At 39.8% G+C, this 17,968-nt stretch overlaps 1 protein-coding gene across 3 annotated transcripts in view; it reads left to right on the top strand.

Moving 5' to 3' along the window:
• The first annotated feature begins 49 nt into the window (after positions 1 to 49).
• The window catches only part of Snx12 (sorting nexin 12), a 129,877-nt gene continuing 111,958 nt past the window's right edge, over positions 50 to 17,968 (top strand). Inside the window, exons 1-5 of one of the 3 annotated variants that reach the window (XM_087600342.1) lie at positions 54 to 280; positions 6,265 to 6,360; positions 7,310 to 7,434; positions 7,958 to 8,048; positions 9,411 to 9,800. In XM_087600342.1, coding sequence (XP_087456468.1) covers positions 116 to 280; positions 6,265 to 6,360; positions 7,310 to 7,434; positions 7,958 to 8,048; positions 9,411 to 9,434 — 501 coding nt within the window. In that variant the 5' untranslated portion in view covers positions 54 to 115 and the 3' untranslated portion in view covers positions 9,435 to 9,800. Of the gene's footprint in view, positions 281 to 6,264; positions 6,361 to 7,309; positions 7,435 to 7,957; positions 8,049 to 9,410; positions 9,801 to 17,968 lie in introns of those variants that run through there. The other 2 variants (NM_001108817.2, XM_087600340.1) reach the window with 2 other exon arrangements.

The following is a 17,968-nucleotide window of genomic DNA, read 5'->3' as shown; positions in this document are numbered from 1 at the left end:
CGTCGCCGGCTGTGGGTTGGCTGGTTATTTTGCAAGCGGGAGGGGCCGTGCGCGCTCTTGCCTCAGGCCTCTGTCCCCCACCCCCTTCGCCGGTACCGGTCTCTTCTTCGGAAAGATGTCAGACACGGCAGTGGCTGACACTCGGCGCCTTAACTCGAAGCCCCAGGACCTGACCGACGCTTACGGGCCGCCTAGTAACTTCCTGGAGATAGACATCTTTAATCCACAGACGGTGGGCGTGGGCCGCGCGCGCTTCACCACCTATGAGGTTCGCATGCGGGTGAGTCACGGGGTGAGGGAGACAGCTGAGGGAGGACGAAGCGGGAGGGGAGGGGGCATGGGGACTACTAACGGCGGACAAGCATGGAGGGGGTCATGTGAGGGTTAGGGCTTGAAAGGTTTGGAGAGAAGGCTGCAGACTCAGTTGTGGCCTGAGGGTACAGAAAACTCCAGAGGGGACTTTGGGCGGGGATGAAGGAAAACAAGAACTCACGAGGAAGAAGTGAGACATGGCTGGACAGGGTGTGGAAGATGGACAAAGATTAGTGAGGAATTCAAGTAGACTGGAACATGATTGACAGAAGACGAAAGGGGAGGGTGGAAGAAGGCCGGGGGATGGAAAGCCAAGGCGATGTATCGCTGGGTCCTATAACTAAACTAGGTTATGGGAAGCCATTCTAAAGGTGGGGGAGGGAGGAGGGTTCAGCTTCTTCGTAATGAGATCTTTCTGGGATGATGGAGTTAAAGCAAAATCTTTAGTTAAAGGAAAGAATAGCGGAAAGGGAGACAGTGGGCTTATGGGAGCAGTAGAAAAAGCAATTTTGAGACCAAATGCTTTTCTGACTTGTGTAAGATTTACATCTGAAAGAGAGAAATGTTTTATGCCAAGTTTCTTAGGTACCACAAAGTCATGTCTCATGTGAAACCTGGCCCTGCAATGGGATTGGTGGCTTGTCAGTTGCTGCTCCCATCCTCTACTGATCCTTTAGATTTGAAGTATCCAGAATGTTTACTTCAGGTTTTATTGACTCTCCCTTGGGTTTTTTGAAAAAGGTCATTTGCCTTTTCTGTCCCTCGTCTATAGTTACTTTAATACATGACATTTCAGAACAGCTCCAGGAATGGCTTCTTCCAGTTTGTATTCCAGGGGACTTTATCTCTTAGTCCACAGTGCAAGGATGAAAGGTGCAGATAGAGTACATGGTTCACAGGTATTTTTTGCCCAGTTGAAATGGTACAGGTTAAACAATTTATGGACCTTTTTCTTTTTCTTTTTCTTTCTTTCTTTTTTTTTTTTTTACTTTTCATTGTGTTTTCTTCTCAGGTTAGAGATCCAGAATATTCGTTGTGAACAACATCCCTTTTGAATAGCATTGAAGATCTAAGAATCATATGATGTTCTCCTTTTCTTTTTAGATGAACTGAATAAGAATGTTCTATCTGTATCTGATCATCTTTATTTTTTTTTTCTTTTTTTTTTTCCGGAGCTGGGGACCGAACCCAGGGCCTTGCCCTTGCTAGGCAAGTGCTCTACCACTGAGCTAAATCCCCAACCCCAGTATCTGATCATCTTATGGAGGAATGGCATCCTCTCAATTGAGAGGGGGCAGAACATGATAGCAGCAGGAGGCACACTTGTTTTATGGAGACTAGACTATTTGAAATGTTCTCTTTGGAGAAGGATGGGATTTACATTCTTCAGACTGATAAAAGAGGTGTTAATGGAGGAGGACTTAATTACTCAAGGGAACCTAAGTATAACTTGTTCAGTGTAAAGAGTGCTTTTAGTGTTCTAGACACTTTGCCTAGGTGCATAAGTACCTTATATATTAGTAAGGAAATAGTTCTTTAGGAATTCTAATAACAACAGAGACAATTCAACACATCCTGTATATGGGCCAGGCACCAAACTAGGTTTTAGTTTCTTTTCTTTTTTAAAATTGCTTTTTTTTTTTTATACCAGGTTTCTCTGTATAGCTCTGGCTGTCCTGGAACTTGCTTTGTAGACTGGGTTGGCCTCAAAATCAGAGATCCACCTGCCTCTGCCTCTCAAGGGCTAGGATTAAAGGCCTGTGTCTCTTTGTCCATCTAGGTTTTAGTTTCTGTATACCTTTTTTTTAAAAAACAGAAATCAGGAAAGCATGAAGTTTACCTAATTTCCCCCAAGTACATGTAACATACAAGACAGGGCTGTATCTGAAACCAACTCTGACTCCAAAGTCCATGTTTTTTCCATGACTTTGTTAAACCTTAGTTGCAAAACTTAGTATGCAAAAGATACACTGAGACTTTTGTTTTAAGACAGGGTAATAGCTGTAAACACTGTAATAGCTCTGACTGATTTGGAACTCACTCTGTTAGAGTAGGCTGTCCTAGAATTCACAAGAGATCCACCTGTCTCTGCTTCCCAAGTGCTATGACTAAAGGCGTGTGCCACCACTGACTGGCTTACCTTCAGTTCCAGTTATATTATATTGATAGAGTTCATGGTGCCTCTTTATTCTGTGGGTTTGAGTTGATTTGAGGCTTTTGCTGTTTTATTTTTAGGAAAATACTAAAATCACTTGTTATTTGTATTTATTTTTTCTGGTTCCAGAGATTTAATTCAGGCTTCATGCATGCTGAGCACGTACTTTTCCATTGATCCTACCCCTTCAACTTCCTTTAATAAATATTGATGAAGCTAACTCTCTTTAATTTTATTCAGGAATGGATCCTGCCTGCCTGACAAGTCTGGAGAGGTTCAATGGTGGCCTCACGTCATTGTACATATGGACATTTCAATGTGGGCTTGAATTTTGTGTTTTCTTTCTCCTTTCACTTTGTTTTCACTAATTATATTTCTAATGTTTTGGGGAACATAGTATCTCTAGTGAACACTAGTGCAAATCTACAGTCCTATGATTCTAAATGTCTTTTTTCTCTTAGGGGATTCTGATGCATTTTTCTATAATGGGTTAATTTTAAACAGTTAATAACAGTTAATACATGCACATATTACAAAATTCAGTCAGTATACTGTAAAAACAGTCTTCAAATGGCATTACCAGAGATTTTCAAGGAAGTTTCCAGTTTCTTTTTAAAATTAAAAACTTAAAAAAAGATTCATTTATCTTATGTGTATTTAGAGTTTTGTTCAAACACGTGTTTGTATCATGTACATCCTAGAGTTACAAATAGTGGTGAGCTGCCACGTGGGTGCTGGGAATTGAACTGTGGTCCTCTGTAAGAACAAGTGCTCTTAAACACTGAGCCATCTCTCTAGTCCCTTTAAATTGTTTAAAAATTACATTTGCATTTATTTTGTGTCCTGAGGAAGGTTTAGCACATGTCAGAGGAGAACTTGAAGGGCTTGGTTCTTTCCTACCATGTGGGTCCTTGGGATCAAACATAGGTCGTCAGACTTAGATGCAGGCACTTTTACTTGCCCATTTTTCCAAGCAGCCCTCAGTTTCTTACTTTTCTTTTGTTCTTTTCTAAGTTTCATGTAGCCTTGGTTGTCCTGAAACTCACTGTGTAGCTGAGAATGAGTTTCAATTACTGCTTCTCCTATTTATACTTCTCAAGTGCTGGCATTACAGGTCTTTGCCATCATGCTTGGTTACTTGTTTATTCCTTTTAAATGCTTTTGTGCTTTGAGAATTTCATATAATGTATTTTGACCATATTCACACTTACATTAACCCCCTAATTCCTTCCTGATCCATCTCCTCCTCCCTATCTCTTCAACTCTGAGTCTTCTTTAAAAACAAAACAAAACAAAATCATTCAGTCTGATTTGTGCTGCTCATATACTTCTGGTATGGGACCCTCCACTGCAACATTGTGGACCTACAGTAGACCACACCCTAAAGAAAGCACGATTCTTTCTCTCCCATTTTATTTTAAAGAATTGTTTAGATGACAAAATGTTATTTATAACAGACTTTTTGCAACCAATGATATCTCTTGGACCTTGAAGATTTTGGGTAAAGTTAGATACTCCTTTCTTGCCAAGAGGCAGTTGTGTAGAGAAGAGGTTGTTCTTTTTTTTAGTTACCCATTGCTTTGAATTGGCTGGGAAGAAATATGCTCTACATTAATAGATGTATTTGACCATTTTCATTTAGTATTTGTAGACAGAAATGAATTTGGGCTTTTAATTTGTTATAAGGTCTTCTTACCACCAGAGCTTTCGGAGTCTTCTTAGTGATTAAGATGTAGGAATGAGTACGTTACAGAAAACTAACCTATATAATGACTCTTCATTCTGCATTTTTAGGTAAAGGGGTACTAGATATATAGGGTTTCTATTTAGTAATTGAGTATTGATAACTTACATTTTGGGAGAAGTAAAAGTTGTCATGGTTGTTGTTTTTTTTTAAAGACAGTGTCTCAACTATATTGTTCTGGCTGGTCTAGAACTCTGTGTAGTGGCTTGGCCTCAAACCCACAAAGTTCTGCCCACTTCTGCCTTCCTTGTTCTGGGATTAAAGGGATCCATCACTTCACACAGTCAGGTGGTTGATCTTAAGATCATAATAGATCATGTAGACAAGAAACAAGATGCATAGAATAGCATGAAGAAAACCTAGTGATGTGATACTTCATAAACTGTAGAGGGGAAAGGATGTGAAGTTCAAGGTCATCTTCTGCTGTATAACAAAACCCTTAGAAATGGGAATGTGGCTGTATTTCTATTGGTGAATACTAACCTAGCATGTATAAAGCTCTAGGCTTTGACTCCCAGTACTTTATGAACTGGGTGTAATGGTACATTCCTGTAATTTCCCAAGGAGGCAGGAAGACAAAAATTCAAAGTTATTCTCAGCTACATAGAGAGTTTGAAGCCAGCTTAGGATAGAAACAAGGTCTCAAGACAATGTCAGAAGGTATCAGAGGGGAGGTATATCACAATGTACCCAGTTGCTCTTATCAGGAAAGATTTTCTGAATGAAGTTTAAATTGAGGTAGGACATATAGCGGATGTATAGAATAGAGAAGAAAAGATTGGAATAGGAAGGCAAAGGTAGGATGTCTTGGACGTCTAGAGAATGATCCAAAATAGCCATACTACTGATTTTGAATGAGCAAGTTTCAGTATATAGCAAGCCAGAGTAAAATAATAAATAGCAAGGGACAGACAGCAAAACATCAAGCCAGGCACTCAACATATCCAGTAGACATTGCTTGGGGAAGCACCTTTAAGGCAGCCAGCTGGAGTTCCCCATACAGAGAGTCCCAGACAGAGCAGAATGTTCCTTCAGATGAGGCTGCCAAGGAAAAGAACAAAAAGGAACAACAGAAAGGTAACATCAAGTCAGGTGTCCATCACATCCAGTAGAAACCAACTAGGGATGTTAGTTGGAGTTCCTGACTGAGCTTCTCACGGCTGGACTTTAGCTTTTCTTTCCCACTGCAGGCATTATTATATCAGGATGAACTGACATTGGAAATGATTTACTTTCTAGTTTTCAAAGACTGTTTTTCCTGTTGGGGTGCTTTGTTATTCTTTTACTTCCAGATCACAGAGAGGAAGGGGTAGCACAACCCTAGACAGAGGGCCTGCGTGGGTCTGAAATAGGGATGGGAAACCAATCTGAGCTCAAATAATGATTTACCAGTATAATGTTCATTATAACATGACTGTGAGTTTTCCCTATAACATAAGTTTTAAGTAGCAAAAGATTTTATTTGCGTGTTTGTGGGGTGGAACCAAGAGCTTTGAGCATGCTAGGTAAGTGCTCTACTACTAAGCAAGGGACTTATCCCCAATTGTGATACAATTGGGTATGGTAAGGGTTAATATTCACCTGGTAGTGTTTTGGCAGAGTTTTAGGTATATAGTCTATAGTAGCAAATTTTCTGGGGTTGGGGATTTAGCTTGGTGGTAGAGCACTTGCCTAGCAAGCACAAGGCCCTGGGTTCGGTCCTCAGCTCCCCCCCCCCAAAAAAAAGTATGCAGCAAATTTTCTTTTTTGTTGGAAGTCAAACCCAAGTGTTCACACAGAATAGGGAAATCCTCTGCCACTGAGACATATCCTCAGTCCCATAGGTTCTGACAGGTGATCCCCACAGGTTGAACAGGACTTACTGCCTGTTTTCAGTTTGGTTGTTTTTTACTTTTGAGATAGGGTCTTACCATTTAGGCCCAGCTGATCTGGAATTCCCTATGTGGCTTAAGTTGGCCCCACCCTGACTACTGATCCTCCTGACTCAGCCTCCCAAAGTGTTAAAATTAAATGCCACAGCACCTGGCTTCTTGTCATTCTTTCTTCCCTGTAGACAAACCTCCCCATCTTCAAACTGAAAGAATCCTGTGTACGGCGACGCTATAGTGACTTTGAGTGGCTGAAAAATGAGCTGGAGCGAGATAGTAAGGTACAGCTCATCTCCTTATTAGTACCATTGGAGGGGGATCTATATAGGCTTGGGTATAAGATCACAGCCTGGAAAAGTCTTGAATTGGGGAATAAGGGTGAACACATTATTATGGACTCATTCCCAATATATTGGTTCTGGGGGCATACTCTTTGAAACTTGAAAGTTTAGGACTTCTTATTTATAAAATTGTGTGTGTGTGTGTGTGTGTGTGTGTGTGTGTGTGTGTGTGTGTGTGTTATATGGTGTGAAGATGTGCCATTCAGGTCAGAGGAGCAGGTTATGTGTCCTGCTCTATCTTTTTGCCTCACACCTTTAAGACAGGGTTTCTCACGGAATTTGGAACTGGGCCAGCGATCTCCAGCGTTTCTCCTGTCTCTGCCTTCCACCCCCAGCTGGTCATATATTCAGGTCCTCATGCTTGTGCAGGCAGTGCTCTTACCAGATGAGCCCTCTTCTTAGCCCCATGAACAATATTTTTGACCACTTGTTTTTTTTGCTTGTAAGTTGGTAAACACCTCACCTATAAGTGCAAAAATGTATTAAGGAAAGCTAAATGTTTGGATGGTGCAGGATTATTAAGGAAAGTGAAGAGTATTTGAAGTTTATTTCCTTTCTCTTGAGATGGTAACTCTGTCCTTCCACAGAAATCAAGTTGGGTCCATATGAGCCATCCTTACTATTCTAAGGTCTTAGCTGGACCTGGGGTTTTGTGGATCCCAAACATAAAAGAATTGAGAAATACATTTCCTTAGCAGGTGAAGGCAGGAGGACCAGAAGTTCAAGGTCACCCTTGGCTACACAGGCAGTTTGAGACCACCATGCAGCCATAGGAAGGGAGGGAGGGAGAGAGGGAAGGAGGGATTGAGGGAGAGTGAGAACACATTTTACCATCTCATTTGCTTTCTTCTTTCTTGCCCTTTCCAACTGGGCTGCTATTTGACTGCAGATCGTAGTACCACCACTGCCTGGGAAAGCCTTGAAGCGGCAGCTCCCTTTCCGAGGAGATGAAGGGATCTTTGAGGAATCTTTCATTGAAGAAAGGAGGCAAGGCCTCGAACAGTTTATTAACAAGTAAGCCAAATTCTTGGCTGCTCTGCTTTTGCCATTATAAAATGTTTCTTTCCCACCCTCTCCCTATTTTTCTCTCCCCTCCCCTTCCTCCTTCATTCCATACTTTGCTCTTTCCTTTTTTGCTGGGGATTGAATCCATGGCCTCGCATATGCTAGGCAAGCACTCTACCTCTAAACTATTGTACTCTCAGCCCCTCATGATCTTATATTTTTTGTCTACTTTGTCCTTTTGTAATAGGTAATATGATATAGTGGGCAAACTGAAGATAGTAAAACTCTATTCCTGTAATAAATTCAGATCCTGAATGCCAAGGCCTGAGAGTGTAATGCATGTTAACCCTTTTAATTAGGAATTTCCCTGTCTTGTCCTTCTGTTCTATTTCCCTTCTTTATTACAGTTTAGGTCATGCCCTACTGTTGTCCTCTAAAGACTCAAACCTTCCCCCCCTCTTCACATTCCTATTCTCCTGCCAAATCTCTCTGATCTCAGATATTACTGATAACCACTCTGGTCTCTTTATAGAATTGCTGGGCACCCGTTGGCTCAGAATGAACGCTGTCTACACATGTTCCTGCAAGAGGAGGCAATTGATAGGAACTACGTCCCTGGGAAGGTGCGCCAGTAGGAGTCCCTCTCACCACTTGCCCTCTACTTTTCCTGCTGAAATGACATTGGTTTTTACACTAAGCCTCTCTCTCTTTTTGATCTGAAGTTGGCTACCCATCCCCTGGCTTGATAGATCTTCTTGCATTGTGCCCCTTGGTACCAGACTACACCGTGTGGGTGCTCTGCTAGTATCTCTTCTCTGAAGAGAGGTGGGAAACCACAGGCAGATGTTCTTTGCTTGGGGTTGGGGTGGGGGAGGGATTGGACTAGAAGGCTATTTCTTGGGCATTTTACCTATACCAGAAGGCTAACTTGGGGGGAGGGGGTTTGTGCTGGTGAGGCACTGGGATATATTACTGATGCTGCAAGTCTAGGGCCTTTTTCTTATTCTTAGGTTTAACCAGGAACACTGAATAGGAAGAATCCCTGCTTTTCCTACCTGCATGAAAAATTTTCTTTTTGGGGAAGGTGGTAGAAACCCAAAATTTAATTTTTTCTAAGAGTATTACTCCCAGTTTTCTCAGCAGTTTTTTGGTTTGTTTGTTTATCCTTCCCCTTGTTGCTTTTCATGGCAGCAATCCTAGAGTTTAAGCAGTCCGATGTGTGGAGCAGGATGTATGGGTTTTCTGGGCCCATCATCACAGTTACTGCAAAGTCAAAAAGCCATCGGGTAGTAGGGTGCTCCTATTGCCTAGCCCCTATCCCTTTATGGCTCCCTAGTCTGGCTGGCTATATTTTACTCACTAGCTAATGAGTTAGTATGGGCCAACAGTACTCCCTCCTTAAGCCCTTGTTTCTTTATGGGTTAGCTTTGTGGGTTTTAAGGGATAAGAACAACTTATCACTGCCAGGTGAGTTTCTGAATGGCGGGAGGGGGTTCATGCTTTAGGTTCCTCTTGGTGGTAAGGAAGAACAACATCACATCCTCCTTCCATTCTTCCTTTTCCCATGTCATTTAGTGCTGCCCCAAGGGCAGAAGCACACACACCAGAGTTTCTCATTTCCCCTAAGCACTTTTGAGCTGTTGAATGGGGCTCAGGAGCAAGAGTTGTCTGCTGCCTTCCCCAGCTTGGACACAGGGTTATTGAACTGCCTGTTCTTGTTTCCTGTGGAACTCCAGTGTTGTCCCCAGAAATTGAAATAGGCTAGCAGCTAGGTATAGATTTCCCAAATCTTAGGGGCTAAAACAGCTTCTTGAGGCTGGCAAGTGTCCTGTCCTCTGTTGTTATTTGGGAGGTGGTGATTTGTTTGCTGGGACCTGTTGTCTGTCCAGGTGGTGGGAAGAGAGCAAGTTAACTTGGTGCCAGGTGCAAGTTGGGACTCTTGGCTTAGACTCCCTGTCATGGAAGGATTTGTGTTTTCTCTGTAGGTCCTTGGGGAAAAGGATTGCTGATTCTGGTGTGACCCTGGTCAGAGAGATCAGGATTAGATTTTGACAGGGGACTTGGAGCCCATCTCAGTGTTGAAGATCCTTGAGGTAGATTAGCTCTCCTGCTGCTAAGCCCATGCTGGTAGCTGAGTAGTCCCTTTCCCACCTCGCCAGTGTCGGTGTCCTTGCTGCCTTTTGATTTGTATCCTCTGTTACAGGTTTTTTTTTTTTAAAGATTTCTTCTTTCATTGTGCACAAGTGCTGAGAGTCTGAGGCCCCATTTCTTCTGTGTATATATCCCGACTTGGGGCTTTTATTCAGCAAATTGTTCATTCTTCTGTCAGACAATGTCATATTCTACTCTGTTCATATTAAACCACTGTGAAGCAAGCCTCCGTTTTCCTCCTTAAGTTGTAAATGTATTATTTCCTAGTGCTGAGTACATGCTGGGTATGTGTAGAACTCATACAACATGGCCATAGTCCTGGGGTGATGAGTAAGCTTTGCATTTGTATTACAGTACAGAAGAGCAGAGTCTAGACTGCTTGTAGAAGTTTACCTATGCTTTCTTGTAACTTGCAACTGACTTTGTCACATAGATAATAATGCATCTCTTTCCAGGAAGTAGCCATATAACACCTGTGGTTTAGGTCAGTTTAGCCTATTTGATTTTTATGTTTGTGGAGTTTTGTTAATTTGAATGTATTTATATTACCTGTGTTTATATATGCATATGCAATGTTACATAAACATATACATATGGGCCCATCCTTTGATACACCCACATATCATCAACAATTTCTTTCATTGACCTTTTATCTCATTTGATGATGCTTCATTATGTTGTTTTTCAAAAAGTTGATGCAGACAGAAAGGTGGGTGAAATCCTGAGAACTTCTGATGGGTGTTTTCATCTGACTAATACGGTTGTGTATGGGGTAGGATCCATGAAGGGTTGGAATGAGGGAGGTAGGAATCTTGTCATTTGGTAAATTAAAGATAGTTTTAAAGCTGGACATGATAGCACTTGTGTGTAACCCCAGGAGGATCAGGAGTTTAAGGCCAGCCTTCATTACATGGTTAATTCCAGGTCAACTTGATCAATATGGGACCTCGACCTCCCAGAAAAACCTACTTTTTTTTCTTCTTTTTTCTTTTTTTTCGGAGCTGGGGACCGAACCCAGGGCCTTGTGCTCGCTAGGCAAGCGCTCTACCGCTGAGCTAAATCCCCAACCCCAAAACCTACTTTTAATTTAATTTAAAATGGAACAATGGTATAGAAAAATGACATGTTCAAAAGATGAAGGCATTATAGAGACTTAAGAGTGATACTTGGTTTTAAATAGAAGAGTCAGCTGCATGAAAGAAGTTAAAGGATTTTTAAAGATCATTAGAGAATGAGGTGAGTGAAGCTGTCTGAGGGACCAGGAAGACTAGGTGTTTCTTTGAGATAAAGGAAAGGAGTGATCAAAAGACAGCCTTTGTGTGCAGCAGTATTAACGAAGGAACTGGAGAATAACTAGAAGAATTGGCTATAAAATAAAGTACCATCCATATTTTAGATAGACAGTATTCAGCTAGCTTAGGTGTAAGGTAGTCAGTACAAGTAAAATGAGTGAGTACAATGTATTTCTATGCAGAAATTTAAGAGCTATACAAGACAAAAATGAGAGAAAAAGAGGGTCAGGCATATCTAGTTAATTATTCCCCCCTCTCCCTTATTTTTTTTTTAATTTTTTTTTTAAATTTTTTTTTCTTCCGGGGCTGGGGATCGAACCCAGGACCTTGCGCTTCCTAGGCAAGTGCTCTACTACTGAGCCAAATCCCCAACCCTTAAATTTTTTTTTTGGTTCTTTTTTTTTTTTTTCCGGAGCTGGGGACCGAACCCAGGGCCTTGCGCTTCCTAGGTAAGCGCTCTACCACTGAGCTAAATCCCCAACCCCTCTCCCTTATTTTATTTGAGACAAGATTTCATTTTGTAGCCCATGCTGGCCTGGAACTTGCCCAGGGTAGCCTCCAACTTATGATTGTCCTGTGTGCTTTTTGTATGTTATGATTATACAGGTGATTTCCTTTTATTTATTAGCTTTAATATCCACCAAGTTCAGTTTCCTCTTTTTTGAGGAAAATTGGCCATTTTAAATAGCCTTTATGTCCTGTAAGAACTTTAAACCTAAGTCCTCTTACTTGTCTATACTGAGGCAAGGCATAATTTTTTTTAAGGTATTCAAGTTTATACACATATTTTAGTGCTTGCTACAATGACTCCCCCCGCCCCTTTTCCCCATAGCTCAGAACGATTCAACCTTATATTGGGTTCTAGGAGACAGAGGCTAACAGATTTTACACAAAACTAGACCTAAAAGAAGTCTACATCTTAACATTCCAAAGATGCCTTCCCTACCCTTTGACCTATTGGAGATGAGTTGTTGATCTAGTAAAGGTGGGAGGGGTGAACAACAGGCTTCGAAGGGGTTTTTGTATGGTATATCACCTAGGCCAGACACTTCTCTGTTGACATACTTGCTGTAATAATTTAAACAAAATCACCTGCTGTGGAAATTCACATCAGCTGCTCACTGAAATGAATGTTTCTTCACGTCCTTGAGGGCTGTTGAGTCACTCCTGGTAGTCTCTTAGACACAATAAACATTCTAATTTCCCCTTATTTGGTTTTTAACCCTTTTTATAATTCTGAAGTTTCTCCAAAGTCTTAACATGGGCCTAAGCCAGGGGGTTTGAAACTAAGTACTACTTTAATGATAGCCTAAAGGTTAGGTGCTTCTTACCCCAATTATAAATCATCAGTAATTAAGCTTTTTCTTTGAGATGGGTCAGGTAGCTGAGGCTGCTCGAGTTTGCTATGTAATTGAGTATGTATCTCTTGATTCTACTCAAATGCTGGCTTTACATGCTTGTGCTACTATGCCTGGCTTTTTATTTGTTTATTTTTAGGCAGGGTCTTACCCTGTACCTCAAGATGACCTAGAACTCTAGAACTTACTATTTACCTAGGGTAGCCTAAAACTCATGGGTGATCCTCCTGCTTCAGTCTTCTGAATGTTGGGATTGTAGGAATAAGTCACCATGCCCAACCTCAAGATAACTTTTGATTTATAAACTCTTAAGAATAATTTAGTTTGTGGTTTTCTGCTTCTCCCTTTGTGACCACCCACCACCCATCATTTATCTTTTCTTTTTTTGCCTTGCTTATGCACAACATGTTGCCTTCTTCATTTTATTTTTAGATTTATTTTTCTTTCCTTCTCTCATGTGGAGTGTGTGTGTGTGTGTGTGTGTGTGTGTGTGTGTGTGTGTGTGTGTTTTCTGTCTATATATTTTTGTCTGTGGCTTTTTCTGGATATTCATATAAAACATACAAATAGGAGTAATTATCAATATCCCAAAAGAATTCTTTTAACCCTTTAGGGACTCTTTTAAATAAGTGGTTTTTATGGTAGCTTTATTTGTCTGTTTTTGATGGTCTTACTCTGTAACCCCGACTAGCTTCAATTCATTATGTAGCCCAGGCTGTTGAGTATCCTCTGGCTTAGCCTATTGAGTGATGCCATTTACTGGTGTATGCCAACATATCTTGCTCTTCTTTTCCAGTGGTTTCAAATGTTTGTATGTAGATCATAAATTCCTTTACCTGGAAAAACTGAAGTTAAAGGGTTAAGATCGTTAACAGGAACTGTCAGCTAGACATAGATAAAAAATCAGAAGAGGGCTAGAGAGATGTCATCTCCAGTAGATCTGATGCCCTTTTCTGACCTCCATGGGCACCAGGCATGCCTGTGGTGCATGTATTTGTAGGCAAGTTTTCACATAAAAGAAAATAAATCTTTAGGCTGGAGAGATGGCTAAGTAGTAAGAGCACTGGCTGCTCTTCCAGAGGACCCTGGTTTAATTCCAGCACCCATTTTTAGCTCACAACCATCTGTAACCCCAGTACCAGAGATCCCATGTCCTCTTTTGGACTCCATTGTCACTGCATTCACATGGGGTGCAGTATACTCACAAAGGCAAACAGAAACACAGTATAAATCTTTTTTAAATTCTAAAGAAACCATAGCTCTTAACAAAGGAATACATTTGTAGAATTATAAAAGATTTTTCTTTACTCATCCCTATTCCCATTCTCTCAAACTGATGACTATTACCTGGTGTATCCTAGACCTCCCCTTCCTTTCCCTCTGACTTCATTCATTTACTCACACATATGTAGATAGTTTAAAAATACAACATTGGTTTTCTACTATGTAAATTAATTTAAATATATTATGCAATGTATTACATATTTCTTTTTGCATTAATATGTGGACATTTACCTCATTTAGAAAATGAAAAATAATGGTATAGCATTCAATAGTATAGTTTTATTATAATTTAACAATTCACCTATTGATGGAAAGTTGCCGCTAATCAGTCACTGTTATAAACACTGAGTTTGATCTTATTCCTGTGTGTATTTCTGTTTGATAGAGAGCAGGAATCTCTGAGTCAAAGAGTGTGGATAGTTTGTTACTTTGACAGCTACAGCTAAATTACTGTTTTCTCCCTCCCTTTTTGTGTATCCCTAGCTAGCCTGGAGCTCAGTGAGATCCACCTACTTCCCAAGTGCTTGGTTTAAAGGTGTGGGCCACAAAGCTGGGCTAAATTATTTTCTTTAAGAGTATAGTTTAGACCCCAAATTATATGAAATAACTGTTTCTCCTGAAATGAGGAAATTCATGTGTCCCCACAAAAAGTTTTCCCTGCTAATGGTACAAACTAAAATAACCTACAGTTATCAAAATTATTTTAAAATGTTATTTTCAATAATTCTAATTTGCATTTTCTGATGCATTTAGTTGTAATATTACCAACTGTTAGGAATTTTACAAGTTTCCCCACACATTTAATTTTGGTCATGCTAGAAGTATTATCTTTCTGTCAGTTAAGGCTCCTAACTACTCTAACAAATTTAGCTATCATTCTTAAGTTAATGGCCCTGAATATTTCTATTTTCCCATTAGCCTTTGGGGGTGGGAGTGGACAGCGAAGTCCATTAGTCCATTGGTAATGCAGCCTTGTATAAGGTACTTTCAAGACCAGTTTCATCTTAGATTAGCACTACTTGAAGCCAAGCCCAGAGCAACTCCCATGGATCCACATGGAAATATAACTTGCTTCTTGGGCCCCTGACAAATCAACAAACAAAATCTTGGACTTCTTTTGTTATTTTTTCTTAGATCTAAACCTTAAATTCTAGGAAGGGTCCAAATAAGGATTGGGGGATGTGGGGGATTGAGAACAACATGTTGATTTAAATTAGTAGCCAAGATCCCACTCCTCTGGTTGGTGTGTGTAGACCAAAAATAAATAATCCTATAGTTTGTATGCTGTGGAAAGCACATTCCCTCACCTCATTTGTCTCTTAATGGAGGGATAAGCCACAGGAAGCAGCTGGTATGGAAAACCAATGGGACCACTGTGGTGCTGCTTTTAAAAGTGAAGGCCTACCTGGCACCTATAACTGCCTGCTCCTGCCTAAACACACTCCACAGATTGACATTTCACATGTGTCTCAGAGTTATAGCCCATTATGACACAGTTGACTCAGGTTATAGGTTTTATGGCTGTTAGAGGAAGTCCTCTTAAGCTGTACATCTTCCATCAAGGCCAGCTTGGAGCTCCCCCTTTGGTTTGATTGCTGAGGTCCTGGGTCTAAGCAATGGAGTGTTTTCTGGAATGTTTGACCTTCCTTGCTGCAACGTCACCACAGGATTCACAGTGGAAGCAGGAAAGGTCACAAAAGCTGGAGAGTGAAGATCTGTCCATTGGAAGAACAGATGTTTGACCTAGAAAGTTTGTCCATTCCTGTGTTACCATTTCAGCCAGTCATCTGTCATCTGTTTTATTCTCTGTACCTTTCTATACATAACAATTTACCATAGGAAATCCATTGTGTTATGTTTTTTTCTACAAATTACCATTCATTGTTTTGGAAATGCTTTACTTACTAGATTTATTAAATGTGATACAGTATATACAATATGCCATAGTATGACTATAAGTTTATTTCTCTGTTCTCTTATTGATAAATTACTGAATTGAATAATTTTATTATTTTACAAACAATAGTGGTAGGACGATTCTTGATTTTAGCTCAGTTGTTTTCTGATCACATGACTCCATTGAAAAATAACTTTTCAAAAATCAAGAATTAAAAAGGTAAATTTGACATTTATTTTGCAAGCTATATTGATATCTACCCTAGTAAGAGAAAATTGAGTTCTCATATCTGTTTCTGCTTTTAATCTTTTATCTATTTTCATTGAAATATATTACATATATTATTGTTACAAAAATATGTATACAGGTATGCATATATATGATATTTACTATTCTAACTTTTTTTGAAATGGGGTCATACTATATAGCCCTGGCTGGCCTGGCACTTACTATATGGATCAGGATGGCCTCAGACTCATGGTAATTTTGTAGTCAGCCTTCCAAGTGCTGAGATTACAGGCTTGTATCACTATACTTGTTTTTTGTTGCTTTTTTTTTTTGAAACAGGTTCTTACTATATGGCCCTATGTGGTTGCAACTCAACTGTGTAGATCAGGCTGGGCTTCCTGCCTCTGCCTTCCAGGTGCTAGAATTACATATATGAATGCTGTGTCTGGCCTAACCATTTTAAAGTATACAGTTAAATGTCATTAAATACATCTGTATTGTGCAATCATTACCACCATACATCTCAATACATTTTTCATCTTTCTACTTCAAACTCAATAACTCTTCCATTACCCCTAGTAGCTATCATCCTTTTCTGCTTCTCTGAATTTGACAATCACAAGTATCTCATATAAGTGGAATATTTCTTGCATTTTTGTTATTACATGTTTATTTCTATGTATGTGCACTTGTAAGTGCTATATAACACATGTGTTGGGGTTAGAGGGAAACTTGCAGGAATCAGTTCTCCTACCACATAGGTCTTGTAATTAAACTCAGGTTGTCAGGGTTGGTGGCAAGTACCTTTACATGCTGAGCCATCTCACTTGCTTTTATTTGTCTTTTTGTGACTGGCTTCTTTCACCTTAGCATAAAATCAAGTGTCATCAGTGTTATAGCACATGTCAGAATGCCTTTCCTTTTAAACGCTAGAGAATTTTCCATTCATTTCCCTGTTCCATTTTGTTAGTTCATTTACTGGGAATACTTGAGGTTTTTCCGTTTAATTAAAATTTTTAATTATGTTTTTGTTTGTGGATATGTGTATACATGCATGTGCATGCTACTGTTTGTGTATATAGGTTAGAGGACAACTTGGGGAAGTTGTTTCTCTGGTATATGGCTTCTGGGGATTAAACTCAGATTGTCAGGCTTGGCAACAAGCACCTTTAACCTGCTAAGCCATCTCGCCAGCCCCCATTTTAAAAATTTTATGCATGTGTCATGTGTATGTTTGTAGGGAGTGGGCAGAGAACAACCTTAGGTGTCATTCTCAGGAACGTCATTCCTCTACCTTTTAAAAATGCTCAATAAATAAATATATTTCCTTGAGATTTCTGCCTAACCTGTTTGTTTGAAAAGTGATAAACATAAAAATAACTAAAATAAAAAATCATAACAATGCAGGCTGCTCTCAGAGTTTCCCATTGGTTTACTAAGCACATATAGCTACTTGACTGAACTGTGGACTTACAGTCTCTAAATGACTTCCCCTGTCAAAAATATCACCCTTAAAGTTAAGATAAACATTTTAGATCATAAAGACATGTGTCTCCGGAAGGTGCTTAACTTTTATTTGGCAAATCAAGAGTTTTTTCAATAAATTCAAAAAGGGACTCTGGTAAATCAAGACTGGTAGGACTTCTTTTACTTATAGTCAGCCTCTACTGTTAGAGTTTCTACTTCAAATGTTAGATTCTTAGCTTTGTTCAACTTTAACATAATTCACCCATACTTTCAGGCTTTCTATCATTTTGTAGTAAACCGGGTTAATGGAACCCTCAGAAACCTCAGGTATTATTCCTGCTTTCCACACTCATAATCAAGGGATTCTTCACAAAATTCATATATATATATATATATATATATATATATATATATATATATATATATATATATATATATCAGTCAGTCATTACCTTGAGGCTGCCTCCCTCTCTTCCCTCATTTTTTTCTAATTTTTGAAATTATAATTACATAATTTCTCCCTTTCCTCCCCTCCCTCATATATGTCCATTTTTTGCTCTCTTAGAAATTCATGGCCTCTTTTCTCATTAATAGTGTGTGTGTGTGTGTGTGTGTGTGTGTGTGTATACATATATATATATATTCCTAAATACATAAAATACAACCAGCTTAGTCTATATCACTTGTGTGTATGTTTTCAGAACTGACCTTTGGTACTGGGCAACCAATTGTTCTTCCTTGGGGAAGACTGTTTATTCTGCTCCCAGAATTCCTTAGTTGCCTGTAGTTTGTGTAGTGTTGAGATTTCATGGTTTCCCCTCTACCTCCACTTTATAGGTGTAGCGTCTGCCATTACTAGGAGGTAC

The sequence above is a fragment of the Rattus norvegicus genome, chromosome X, assembly GCF_021556685.1.
Source record: "Rattus norvegicus strain SHRSP/BbbUtx chromosome X, alternate assembly SHRSP_T2T, whole genome shotgun sequence".
Lineage (NCBI taxonomy): Eukaryota > Metazoa > Chordata > Mammalia > Rodentia > Muridae > Rattus > Rattus norvegicus.
The sequence above is the reverse complement of the archived record's forward strand: the minus strand, read 5'-3'. Positions and strand labels throughout refer to the sequence as shown.